General features: G+C 43.2%; 1 protein-coding gene across 1 annotated transcript in view; it reads left to right on the top strand.

Moving 5' to 3' along the window:
• The window catches only part of Mboat1 (membrane bound O-acyltransferase domain containing 1), a 110591-nt gene extending 98320 nt beyond the window's left edge, over nucleotides 1–12271 (top strand). The window contains exons 10-13 of the mRNA XM_021215634.1: nucleotides 889–953; nucleotides 3757–3889; nucleotides 6908–7059; nucleotides 10897–12271. Coding sequence (XP_021071293.1) covers nucleotides 889–953; nucleotides 3757–3889; nucleotides 6908–7059; nucleotides 10897–11017 — 471 coding nt within the window. The 3' untranslated portion in view covers nucleotides 11018–12271. The remainder of the gene's footprint in view (nucleotides 1–888; nucleotides 954–3756; nucleotides 3890–6907; nucleotides 7060–10896) is intronic.
• The last annotated feature ends 1632 nt before the right edge of the window (nucleotides 12272–13903 follow it).

Genomic DNA, 13903 nt, shown 5'->3' on the forward strand with positions numbered 1-13903 from the left:
TTCTTTCTTTCTTTCTTTCTTTCTTTCCTTCCTTCCTTCCTTCCTTCCTTCCTTCCTTCCTTCCTTCCTTCCTTCCTTCTTTCTTTCTTTCTTTCTTTCTTTCTTTCTTTCTTCTCTCCCATATTAATCCCTCCCCTCCCCTCACTCCTGCCTCTTTCTCCCCTCCCTCCCCTACTTCCCCTTCCTTCCCCCACTCTGTAAACAGGGTTTCGTATGGCTGCTTTTCCATGGGGAAAAGCCACACTTCTTGTTACCCTTTGAATGAGAAAGCACAGTTCATGGCTTATTTGGGGCTGCCGTCTTTTGGCAGTTGACTGACTTACCCTGTTTCCCAATGGGTGATATTTCTTTATTTTCTTTTCTGTATTGTGATCCCTTCATGCATGAAGGCTCTTACTATTCCAGGCAAAATTGGATGCAGTTGGGACTGTGATGCTATTTATAGACATGACTGTAAAAGGCTGACCTAGTTTGCACATGGTTACACAGTACAAAGATAACAGTTTCACGTAACTCGTCCCGCAAGCCCTACAATCCGGTGATTGAACTTTCTGTGTGGTAAATCCCATTTTAGAGTAGTTTTAAGTCATTTGACTTCGTTTTTTTAGGAAATCAGAGTGGGAGGGGATGAACAGGCCCCCCCACCCCCTTCACTTTTGCTCTGATGTAAAAATAAGTTCTAAACAGACTCAAGTTTCCAAGCCAAAGTTTAACTGCAACGCACGTCTTATAAATGCCAGAAAATGTTACTGCCGGGGGCAGAACAGCTGATTGACGGGACTATGAGTAATCTCGCTGGGAATCCACACCAGCTCCGAGCAAGAGAGGACTTTCCGTTGCTTGGGTATTTTTTAAAGCTAATGATAGGTGTTATTTTCTTGTTTTCAGACTGCCACGAGTTTCAAAATGTACTTGGAAAACTGGAATATTCAGACATCTCTGTGGCTGAAATGGTAAGGGACACAAGAGCTACTTGATTGCTCCTGGCAGGGATGCACTTAGGGGCTTCCTAGGTGAGAAGCAGCTGCCGGCTGGTCACACAGCTGCTGACCGCCATGCAGTCTGACACTTTGACATTAATGTGCACGTCTTGTAAATAAAAGAACTAGACACAGTGGCTCGAGAAGACTCCTGTCTGAACCCAGTGCATCCCATAATGCTCACCACTCTGTTCCATACACTTGTTTGCTTCTCATGGCAATCCTGTGAGACGCCATTAGTTGTATTACCCTATTTAATAGCTGTGGAAAGTGAAAGAGAGGGGCTACATGACATGCCCAAAGTCACAGAGTTTTAAGTGACAGACACAGGACCAACAGTCAGTTCCAAGAACCAGGCTTTTGGCCTCTCGGATGTATGGCCGGATACCCAGGAGAGTCTAGAGTTTTTAGATCTTAAGAAGTCAGTGTGGATGTCAAATCCCTGATGAGGGCTGCTACTGTGCCCAGAGCCAAGAGCTCTGTGGTCCCCTACGAGCCTGCATTTGTGTTAACATCTCTCTGACCTGTTTCTATGTGGTATACATTTAGAAGCATTGCTTGTTGGGGGAACTCTGAATATACTGTCTTTGGAACACCAAATCCCAGCTAGTGAATGTACCTGAAGTCAGTACAGACAGAAGCTGAAAGTATCGAGTTTTGTTTTTAATGAGCAGTGTCTTCCACAGATCAAAACACCGAGGCAGGGCTGAGGAGGCGGTTCTGGGATTAAGTGTGTGCTGTTCTCACAGAGAACCCAAGTTCAGTTCTTATCACCTATGCGGGGTGTCTCACAACCACCTGTAACTCAAGGGGGTCCATTGTTTTCTTCTGGTCGCCAAGGCATGTTCACTCATGTATACAAACCCCCACACAAATAAAATATATCGTTCAAACTATCTTAAAACAATTTTTTATTTAAAATTTTATTTAAGAAATAAGAAAAAAAATATTTAAAACAAGTGACTAAATCTTTTAAACTATTGAAGCAAAGAAGACACAATATAGCAGTTCTTCAAATAGTATATGTGATGCTGCCTAGACTGCCTGTTTCTGCAGTTTATAAATTCTGATATGAACATGATTGTTTTAAATTGATATTGCAAGCAATTTTAACACCAGCGTTAATTTCTTTATGCTGAGTAGTTCCAACATGCCTGAGTCATACAGTCTCCATTGAAAGAATACAGCCCAAGATGATTAAGACTGAAAAATGTTAAAGATAAAAGTTTTCAACGCATGTAAAATGATAACAAAGAATTCTTTAAAAATACATGTGCCTTGTCCTCATGTTAAAAAGAAATCTTACTGAGAATAGAGTTATAACCCTGTGTTTTTAATCTCAGTTATATTTCTTTTTTTCTGATGAGAAGGGAGATGGACCCCTGAATCTGAGCGTATATTAGTTGTGGTGACTCAGGTCTTTGATCCCAGGCTTGTGGAGGCAGAGGCAGGCAGACCTTTGATTTCAAGGCCAGCCTGGTCTACAGAGCCAGCTCCAGGACAGCCAGGACTATATGGAGAAACCATGTCTTAAAAAATAATGATGATGAAAATAATAATAAAAAATTTTTAAAAATCAGTTACTTTTGAACCATCGGTGATGAATTCATGATAATTGCTTGGATTTTCTGCTTCACTTTTTATTAGGACACTCCTACTTTTTGCAGTGTATATTGGCCACTTTTGACTGCGATTGGCAATGCATAGACTTGAGCTTTAGAGAGAAAGCCCCTGTCACTTCCTATCAGTTATTTTAATCAATAGGATCTCAAGGGAATCGGCTAACTTTTCTAGCTTCTCTCAGTGTAGTTCCCACATTGAGCATCTTATATCTGAGAACATGAAGCAGCAAATGTCCCCATATTGAAGCCTTTGAACACTAGCATGATGTCCTACACGGAAAATTCCACCTCTGACCTCACACGACAGATGGCAGTCAAACCACCCATGCTACAGCATTGGGTGAAGCCGCATTCCAGCGGTGTATGGAAAGTGTTCATGAAATACAAATGAGCTTTGTGTTTTAGACTTGGGTCTCATCCCCAAGATAATTCATGCATTTGCAAACAACTGAACTCTGAAAGAAAAAAAAGAAAAGAAAAGAAAAGAAAGAGAAAGAGAAAGAGAAAGAGAAAGAGAAAGAAAAAATAAAAAGAAAAAAGGTCTGAAATTGAAAAGGCTTGTCTCAGGCACTTGGGGTAAGGGCTGCTTAATATCTATCCTGGTCATTTAGGCTTTGAGCAGGTCCTCTAACCAGCACACTAATTTCTCCCTGGAGTTCCAAGATGAAAATGTTCATTAGTCAGATGGCATAAGGGCATGTTGGAAAGAGGAATTAATGTTGGCTAAATGAAGATAATTTCCAAAGCTGCTCATCTGGAGTCCAGGTGTTTTAATGCTGTTGACACTCTTACCAGTGCCCTTAGTGGATGCGCCCTTTGGTGGAACCTACGTCTATAAGTCAGGGACTTGTGTTGAGTTGAAAGAGACCACCCAGACCTTTGTGATAATAGCCCACGTGATAGGGTCCAGACCAATTAGTCTAATGAGGTTATGATTTATAGTGGAGCCAGGAAGTGCATGTTCGATAGCGCTCAAAGATGCCAGAGAAGCACAGGCTGCCTGAATTTCATTGCAAGCTCCTGCTAAGAGTCAGGCAGGCATCTTTCAGAACGAATCTGAGGACATCCATGTGGTCTGCCCGAAAGGATGCAGGTGTCCCTGGTACTGTGAAGTATTTTCACTTGGCATTTGCTGGTTCTTCCTCTCTTCACAGTGTGTGCTATGAGCGGGTCCCCTGGTACCCCACAGTGTTCACCTTCCTCCTGTCTGCTCTGTGGCACGGCGTCTACCCTGGCTACTACTTTACATTCCTAACTGGAGTCCCTGTCACATTGGCAGCTAGAGCGGTAAGCTTCCTTCAGGTGTCGGTTCTCCCTAGCAACCTGGTGTGTGTGTGTTTGTGTGTGTGTGTGTGTGTGTGTTGTGATGGTTGTTGTTGCTCTAGTGAGTTGGAGCTGTGGAAGTGTTGGGAGTGGCTTTTTGATGCTGATTGATAACTTCCTCCCTGAATGCTACTTTGGTTTTCTTGGAATAGTATTTGGGAAAAGAAAGTCAAATAATTTATAAAAAGTTGTCTTATTACAAAAGCACTTCTATGTATAAGGACTTGTCTTTGTAAAAGTGGTTAACTGATTCACTTGCAGAGAGTAAAACAGTAAGAATTTTATGAGCAACAAACTACTCCCTTGAGAAACGGAGACTCTTCTAACCATTACAGACGGAATGTGCATATAAAGATGATCATGTTTATTAATTAGTGCAGGCTCTACCAGACTTCAGTTCACCTATACCCCGCTTCGTATCTCACTTCATTATGCTAAGCTGAGAAGTAATTGGCCACGGCTCTGGCAGTCAGTGAGGTATCAGCCTGAGGAACTGAGTCTACTGCTGCTAGATCTACGTCATCTGTCTGATCCAATAAAAGCATCAAATTATTTGTGTTAAGTACAGACTATTGTACTTGATTTAATTTTGTTCTTTGACCATGGTTATGGTCTTCCTTGTTTCAATGACGTGAGTTGTGTTATATATACATTTTGTTATTTATCCCTTTTGTGTGAGGTATGTGTATGGTGTGATGTGGGTTGGCGAGTGTGTAGGTGCGCTTGTGTGTGTGTGTGTGTGTGTGTGAAGAACAGAAGACAGCCTTGGATGTCATTTCTCAGATGTCACCCACTATCGTTTTTCCTTTTGAGACAAATATCTCATTGGCCTAGAACTCAAAGGCAGGCCAGGGCTGGCTGCTCGTGAGCTTCCAGGGGTCTGTCTGTTCCCACTTACCTGGTGCCAGCACAAGAGTGGATGTCACTATGCCTGGATTTTTTGCCTTGTTTTTATTGTTTTATGGGTTTTTTGGTTTTTTTTTTGTTTGTTTATTTTAAAGTTGGTTCTAGATATTCAGTTCACAGCTGGATTATCTTCCAAGCGTTTGCTCTTTACCAATCCTTCAGTGCCCTCTTCTGTGGGCATCCCAGCAGTCCTGCCACATGGCAGTCAGTGTAGGTATCCAGACATCACAGTGGTTAAGTCAAGAGCCCTCCCCTGAAGATTCCTCTTCTACTTAGATGAAGTATATCAGATTCTGCCTGTGAACAAGGTAGAAAGTTGCTATTCAGGCTAATTTTAAAAATTCAAAAAAATTAAAATACCATATTTGAACACGAGAAGCAGGAAAGAGCTTTTATTTGTTCTTCTTATATATATCAACTCAGATTCTGAAACAAAACCGAAGAACAGATTGTCAGAACAAACTACGAAATAAAGGTCAGAGCTTTGCTCTGTTGATGTATTCAGCGTATCGTTCCTTAAAATATCTATACCCCAGTGGCCTCTGCTGGCACAGGCTTTGATTTATGTAGATCTGTCTATTGCAGCCTTGGAAACAGTTTTTCAGAAGGAAGTTAGTGAGCGAGTGGAAAGAGAGGGATTGGTGGAGCAGAATTTCCATTTTTTTTTTCTAGCCAGAGAATGAACTCAGTGGTCATGAAAGTATTGGCTTCTGGAGGTTAGCTCCTTAGCTATTAAAATTCCATAGCTGCTTGCCGCACAGCATTTCTGAGTGGATGGAGCTTAGACTATTCTTGAGGACGTGAGAGCAGATGAAAAGGATCATTGTTGTTGTTGGCGGGGGATTTGTTTGTTATCATGAGACAGAATCGCATGTAGCTCAGGCTATCCCAGATTCCAAAACAAAAAAAAAGTATTCAAAACATGTATCCAAAAAAGTATGTGTCCAAAACATGTATGTATCAAAAATATGTATCTAAAATGACTCTGAGCTTCCAATCCTCCTGCCTACACCTCTGGACCACTGGAATGTTGGAATCCTAGCCCTATGCCATTGTGCCTGATTTTAAGAGGCACCAGGGACTGATCCCAGAGTTTTGTGTGTCACAGACAAGTATTTACCAACTAGACACATCCTGTCTTAGGGTTTCATTGGCGTGAAGAGACATCTTAACTCGGACAACTCTTATAAAGAACAACATTTAATTGGGGCTATCTTATAGTTTCAGAGGCTCAATCCATTATAATCATAGCAGAAAGGATGGCAGCGACCAGGCAGGCAGACATGGCACTGGAGGAGCCGAGACTTCTGCATCTTGTTCTGAAGGCAAACAAGAGAAGACTGGCAAAACCTACTCCCACAGTGACATACTTCCTCCAACATAGCCCCACCTACTCCAACAAGACCACACCTCCTAATAGTACCACTCCCTGGGCCAAGCATGTTCTAACCACCACATATCCCCAGCCTAAAGAAAGGTTTTTGCTTCTCCGGGCAGTGCTAGTCATTTGCTAGAAGACTCAACAGACATGATCTGTGTAAAGCATTAGCACAGATACCTGCATAGTAAGCACCCAGTAAACAGCAGTTGCTTTTAGTTGTGGTGACAGTTGACACTTGTACTACTATAGCCATGGAAACAGGGCAGAGTACAGTCTCCCCCAATTACCATAAATTACATGGAAGATTAATATTTATGGGCATGGCCAAAAATCTATAACAGATTACACCAAAAAAATCTCAAACCTCAAACAGGCTAAAGAAATACGCTAGTGCCATTATAAATATAAATGTAGATACATATAAATAGAAAAGGTTTTGGAAGGCTCTAGGACATGTTCATAACGTTTTGGGTGGAGGAATGGTTAAAAAGGATATCATATAGTACATATGTGTATGTATATTATATATATGTAATAAAAAAGGGATGGAAGGGTTTGTTGGTTGAAAGTATAATTCAAAGGGTTGGCCATGCTCTTCAGCCTGTGTTCTTCCCTTTGGTTTTACGTCTTGTGACTGAGTGGAAGTTATTTCAGTTCTCACGCCTGCCTCCTACCTCTGCCTTCCTGGTTTGCAGGTGAGGAACAACTACAGACACCACTTCCTCTCTTCCAAAGCTCGAAAGGTTGCCTATGATGTGGTGACCTGGGCTGTCACTCAGTTGGCTGTCTCTTACACGGCAGCGCCCTTCGTCATGTTGGCAGTCGAGCCAACCATCAGTTTATACAAGTAAGTCTCCTTGGTCCCCAGCTGTTGCCTGACTTACCTTTTCTTGACTTTGGGATTGGTAAATGGAGCCAGCGTACTAAGGGATTCTGCTAAGAACTGTTAAATGCGACCTGACTCTGAACGTGCCCGTAGAAGCCTTAAGAGGCAACGACTGTCCCAACGATGCCAACATATGAGCACCAGTACCTGTGATGATGCTTTTCAAGGGTCATTGCTCATGTATGAAAGGCTCTAGAAGTGCATTAGGAAGAGGTAGATACAAATCACAAGCACAGAGGATCCTCTGAACAAGGTGGGGAACATACATCTACAATCCCAGCACTCGGGAAGTAGAGGCAGGAGGACCTTGAACTTGAGACTGTCTATTCTTCCATCCGTATTTTGACTAGACTTGGTGGCCAGGAAGCCCAAGTCATCGTTCTGATTCTGCCCTCATGTTCTTCCCCTAGCCCTGAAACCTACACCAATACTCAGAATGCTGGCACATGTGACCATACCCACATACCCAGATTTTTTTTTTAATATGTTTTCTGGGATCTAAGCTCAGGTCCTCATCCTTGTATGCACCTAGCCCTCTCTCCAGCTCTGATTCACTCTTAAGAGAGCCATTAAATCTAACAAAAGGAAATTCAAATGCCACAGCCCCTTACAGAAGGTGACTATAGCTGCCTTTCAGATCTGTAGCTTATTTGTGGATACGTTTAGTGGCCAGCAGTGAAGCCGTGAAGGACAGTTATATACAAACTCATTTCTCAGATGGTCTCCATCTTTCACATTTACATTTCTGATATGGTCTGTGTGAGAAAACCAAAAGATACGAAAGGGAAAGAAAAAGAGACCTATGAAATCATTTGAAAAACCAGTACTCATTCACTCACTTATTTTTAAGCAATGTTAGAATTTGCCCCAGGGTAGCTCAGTCAATAAAGCACTTGACTTGAAAGCTTAGGACCTGAGTTCGATCCCTAGCACCCACATGAGAAGCCGGATGTGGCAGTGCAGCTGTAATCCCATCGCTGGGGAGGCAGAGACAGCAGGATCCCTGGGGCTTGCTGGCTAGTGCAGCCTGACTGGAGAGGACCAGGCCAACCAGTGAAAGACTGTCTCAGAGGAAATGAGCAGTGTTTTTGAACAACAGCTGAGCTCTGGCTTCCACATACAGATGCACAGATAAGCCTCAAACAAAGCAAGCACATGCACACATTTAAAAAAGAAGATGGTTTAGAATTTATAAATAGCTTCTGTAGATAGCCAGCTCTTTGAGAAGAGACGCTGTTTATATCTAGAGTCCCAAAGTCAGTATTGAGTATGCTCAATAGATGGTAGCTAACTTGAGACTTTGCATAATAGAAAGATGGAACATTCCATAAAGTTTTAGAGGAGCGATGGACTGTCAGGAAAGACCATTAGACCTTACAAGGACACTAAAGTTTGCTTTTCTTGATTGTGTACTGGGATTTAATTTAACACAATGGCCACATGTCCCATGGGAAATGAGCCAGAGTAAAAGAACAGAGTATCTTAGGTGTGTTCACCTAAGAATCGGAGATTACTGTCGCCTTGACTCTAACCTCTGAGAATCAGTCTATGCCCAGGATTTTCCTTAAGAGGCCCCCTTTAATCACAGTGTTCCTTACACACAAGCCAGACAGTCAGCCACTACTTCTTCATTATTCAAATAGCCGTTCATTGTACACCGTTGACCCTCCGATCCATGAGCTGAGAATATTTTTAGGATGCTGTGGTGTCTGTGTTGATGTCTCTCATGACTTTCCTTGAAAGACATAAACATCTGCACCCCAGATAGAAAAAGAAGCTGACAGATCAACGAAAGACCCTCAGGTCCAGATGGGGAGAAAATGAATTTATTGGGTTATTTACAAAACCCTCAATGATTTGCATGCTGGCTTCACCACTGAGAAGCAAAACCCGTTTCAGTTTTGTGCATCTTATATACTCCATGCATGGAGGGAGGGGTGATTGGAATCTCAGGGAAGCATCATGTGACACCCCCTTCCTCTCCAGGAGGGATATAAATAGCTCCCCTTATCCTTCCGTTGGCTTTGTTTTCTTTCGTATAGTTCAGTTTATTCACTGTCATGACGGTGGTCTGGGGTCTTCTGTAGGTTAACTTCAGCCATACTGCTTGAAGATGGGGCTGCTCCTGTGAAGTCCAGAGGAAACTGGTTCTATGGTGGAACATGGACGGAGCTTTCGTCTTGCTATTTTTCTCTAGCCATTTACAATATATTTGGTTTTCTAAGTATGCCACAGGTGGTTAAAAGAATAGGAAAGGCTTCTGTAGATTATATGTAAGTACTGCACCATTTTATAAGGACATGGGGTGTCTGGAGATTTGGCATGAGCAGAGGTCCTGGGACTGGTCCCCTTGTGGGTACCAAAGGACCACTGTGCCTTTCCTGTTGCTGTTCTCCCAGGGGACAGGGCAGAAACTCATGCTCTTTTGGAAATCGCAGTTTAATACTTTTTTTTCCAGTGCTAAGAATTAAAGACAGGCTCCATCCATGACAACATGCACTCCACCACTCAGCTATATCCCGGCCCTGTGCTTCTGCCATCGTAAGCAGTTAGTGTTTAAGGGACAAAAGAGCAAGTGAAGAGACGGTGGTGCTTTTGACTGCTCCGTAAACATTTTTAGGGAGCCACTCCTCTTGGTAAAGGTAGAGGAGCTCAGGCTAGATCCGGGAGATTGGGCCTTGTCATTACTGAGGAGTGGATCCTTTGTCTTTGGCCTGTTTTTCTTTAGATTTCAGAGAACACTGCAGTGATTGGGGATGCAGGGAAACAGCTCGGTGACGGGATGCTTGCCTAACACACGAAAATCCTAGGTTCAGTCCTTGCCATCAAGGTCTCTGTGTGTGTGTGTGTGTGTGTGTGTGAGAGAGAGAGAGAGAGAGACAGAGAGAGAGAGAGAGACAGAGAGACAGAGAGAGACAGAGACAGAGACAGAGAGAGCGCACAGGTGAGCAGGCGAGCAGGTGGGTAGGGTTGAGGGAGTTGGATTAAAGTATTAATGTAGCCTTCCCAGTAGATCTGGAACAGTTATGCTAACAAACACAACTTCTATTTACATGTATTTATTAGCAGCCTGTGCCCAGTGTTTACCTAGCATTTATATTGTGACAGTGGCACCCCAAATTTTACTTAAGAGTAAAATTTGGTTCTTGTTTAGTTTGGATGAAAGCTATTTTCAAGGCTCTAAGTGGAGTTTTCAAAGTCGAGATCCTGGACCAGTGGAAGGGTTCAGCCACTAAAAAAAAGCACTTGGTGTGCAAGTCCGACAGCCTGAGTTCAGTCCCTGGAACCCGCGCTAGAAGGAGCAGACTGACTCCTAAACGCTATTCTCTGACCACACGTGCGCTATGGCACCTCTGCGCAAGCCTCTCCAATGAGTCATAAAACTCGAGCTTTTAGTAAGTCAGGCTCCTTCCCGTTCCTGAGGTAGATGAGAAGTCCTCAACCTGGAGAAACACGTGGGAGGTCAGGCTGTGCCTGTGTTTAGAGGACAGGGTGAACCCCCGTGTGCTCTGATCCCCGGCTTTTGATCAGCCGGAATGTTTGGCTTCCCACAGTTAATTCTCTTGGTCTGATCATGTCAGTGGGACAGTGCTGTGTCTGCCCGTCTCTGCTCACGCAGCTTTGTGGTTTCATCCATCCCTGGCCTGCTTGCCCACCAGAGCCAGGAACGAGAGAGCTATCGGGGATGCTTCCATTAATGTTGAGCACGGCCTCCTCTCACCCCACTGAAGATGATGTCAGATGGGTTTTCTGTCCATGTTCCTCATTGAAAGGCAACTCTTGTGTTTTCACTTCTAGGTCCATGTTCTTTTTTTTGCACATCACATGTCTGCTAATCATCCTTTTTCTGCCAATCAAGCCACGCCAGCCTCCAAGGCAGTCTCGGAGTCCAAATTCTATAAAGAAGAAGGCAGACTGATACCCACAGACATGTGGCCACATGTCTTTTCAACGATGAACAAGAGCGTTGCGAGATGTTGCGAAGACATAACGGACAGGCTCAAGGGTTCTCCAGTGACTCGGAGGAGATGTTTACATGTTTTTTGTTTTGTTTTGTTTTGTTTTTTCGCTGCAGGGAATATTTTTATAAGTCTTTTTTTTTTTTTTAACCATTAAATCACCATGTCTAGCTTTGTCTGCATACTTTACAGGGCCTTTCAGAAACACAGCATAGACAAGAGGCCACCGGGTAGGTTCTTCTGAAATCATTTGCACCGACTGAAATCTGCAAGCATGAATCTAGCCGTTGCCTCCAGCACTTCGGAGGCGTCAGCTGAGATGACTTCTCTGGAGTTTTGAAATCAGAACATTCCCAGGCATGATTTTTTTTTTTTCTTTTCCTTCTTGGCAACTCCAGACCCTGGAATGTGCAACTTACCAGGCTGTGGACACAACTCTTATGCTCAAAAGCTCTTGGAGGGAAGTTTTCAGGGTATAGAAAAAAACCAAACCCCACGAACTGGGAAGATTAACCCCTGAATGCTTGAATGGATTGATACACCCCCAAACCAGCTGCATTATCACCCCCAACCCCGCCAGGAATGTACCATTCCCTTTTTTTCCTTCTGAATTGAGCCAAGATTGGACATCAGAAAGCTGCCTGCATGCCCCGGGAGCTGGGGAGCGGGTGGGGGCTACTGGTTTCCATTTTCCGTGCTTGGATCTGATTGACTTCTATTGGCTCCGAGAAGGCACCCAGATACCAACACACCGTCCAAAGGCGGCCACATGTCTTTTCAAGAAATAACTGCATTCAGCATGCAGAGGCTCCCTTTCCTCTCTGCGTATCACAGAAGTGTCAATGATCACGACCAACGTGTAGACACTTGGTGTCGTCTGTAACACATGGTTACATCCAGCTTTATTTTAGGTGACCTGTCATGTTGGGAAGCTGTAAGCGAATGACAGTGCTCTACTCTGTCCTTGTTATGAATGTGCTGTGGCTCCTTCGGGGAATTTCTACTGGATAAAATAGTCTATGTGAAAGAAGAAAACATAATATTTAAAATGTGGAAGATAATAATAATAATGATGATGATGATAATAATAATAATAAAATATGTGCTTCAATGATGTGCCTCAATCAAATGGCCCGGGAGGTGAAAATTTGTTCTGAACAGATGATTAAAAAAAATTAGTTTCTCACTGAATAAATAATATATTTCTATTTTAAGAAATGATTCCTCATAAAAATTATTTTTGTTTGTATGAAGATGTGTGTATTTTCACAAATGCATGCTGAGCTGAAGTTTTCTTCGTTTTAAGTTCTAGCATGTGGTCAGTAATGTAAGTCAGGAATGGGGATTGGTTTCTTTACCCGATTTCTTATCTCCATCCACAGCTCTGTAGGTACTGCTTATTCCTCCACAGAGGAAGGCAATGTGGATTGCAGACATTTTTAGTGGTCCTGTGTTGCAGAACCATTGATAGAACTGAGACTTAAGGCCAAGGCACTCTTGCGTGAGCTACTGCCATCCATGGGTTTTCCCAGTGTTTCTTAAGATGGTGAAATGAGCAAGCCTTTTACCAAGACTTTATCCAGTCTTGGTGCTACATAGGAGAACAGTTGTCCCTCCCAGGGTACCAGTGTGGGACTGGTTCGAGAGCCACTTGCGGATTCCAGCATCTAATGCTGATCAAGTTCCATATGTAAAATGGCAATTTACAGAAAGCCTAAGAATAATCTCCCTTGTATTTTAACTGGTCCGTGGATGGCTTTTGTAAGAGCTAATAACGCGTAAATTCTGGGTGAATTATTGTGAGTGTGTGATGTTCAGGGAACAGGAAGAAGCTTACCTATACTGTTCAGTGTAGCCGGCACCTCAAGGAAACGGAAACAAATGTGTCCACAGGAAGCCAGAGGAAGTAGAAGCCAGAGAAGAAAATCTGTGGAAGCTAAAGGAGAGGGGAGGGTACACCAAGCCCTGGGAGGCTGCCTTGCAGGCTTCTGCTGAGGGGGCAAGGATCAGGCTATCTCAGCACATGAGGCTCAGTCAGATTTAACCAGGAACTCAAGCCTGCCCTAGAACCCAAGAACGGTGTTTGTGATTGACCAACAGTTCTCAACCTGTGGGTTATGAGCCCTCAGGTCTGCATATCAGATGTCCTACATATCATATCTACATTACAGTCCCTAACAGTAACATTACAGTCATGAAGCAGCAATGAAACAACTATATGGTTGGTGTGTGTGTGTGTGTGTGTGTGTGTGTGTGTGTGTGTGTGTGGTGGCCACAACATGAGGAACTGTGTTCAAGGTTGCAGCATTAGGAAGCTTGAGAGCCATTGTGCTAGAGGATAGAGTGTAGGTGCCTGGAATGTCCCCAAGCCTCCAGCAGGAATGTCGTAAGGTACAAACAGGACAAAGCTTTCACACTGAAGAGCGTGGTAATGATCAGGATTGACAGGAAGTGTGAATGGTCCGCATGACGGAGATGCTCTTTCGTACCAGGCCTCCCTGTTCTTAAGCATCTCCACTTCTGAGAGAACCTTGGTGATGGGAGGAGAGGTGGCTGCTGGGCCACCACCTTGTTTCTGCGAGGCTTTTCGTAAGCTCTAAAGGGACAGCACCTAGAAGGGGAGGTCTGGTTTATTCCCCGTGAGCCAGGGTTTAAACCAGTAGGTAGAACCATATTGATTGCCTTAGATTTCTAGGCTGTCTGAAGTAGAATGTGTTTAGTAAAAATGGGTTGGATGGGGAGTATTGGGTTAAACTTAAATACATTATCTGCTTTTTTTAAATTAAAAAGTATTATATATATATATATATATATATATATATATATATATATATATATATATATAT

Source organism: Mus pahari, chromosome 16, assembly GCF_900095145.1.
Source record: "Mus pahari chromosome 16, PAHARI_EIJ_v1.1, whole genome shotgun sequence".
NCBI classification, from domain to species: Eukaryota; Metazoa; Chordata; class Mammalia; order Rodentia; family Muridae; genus Mus; species Mus pahari.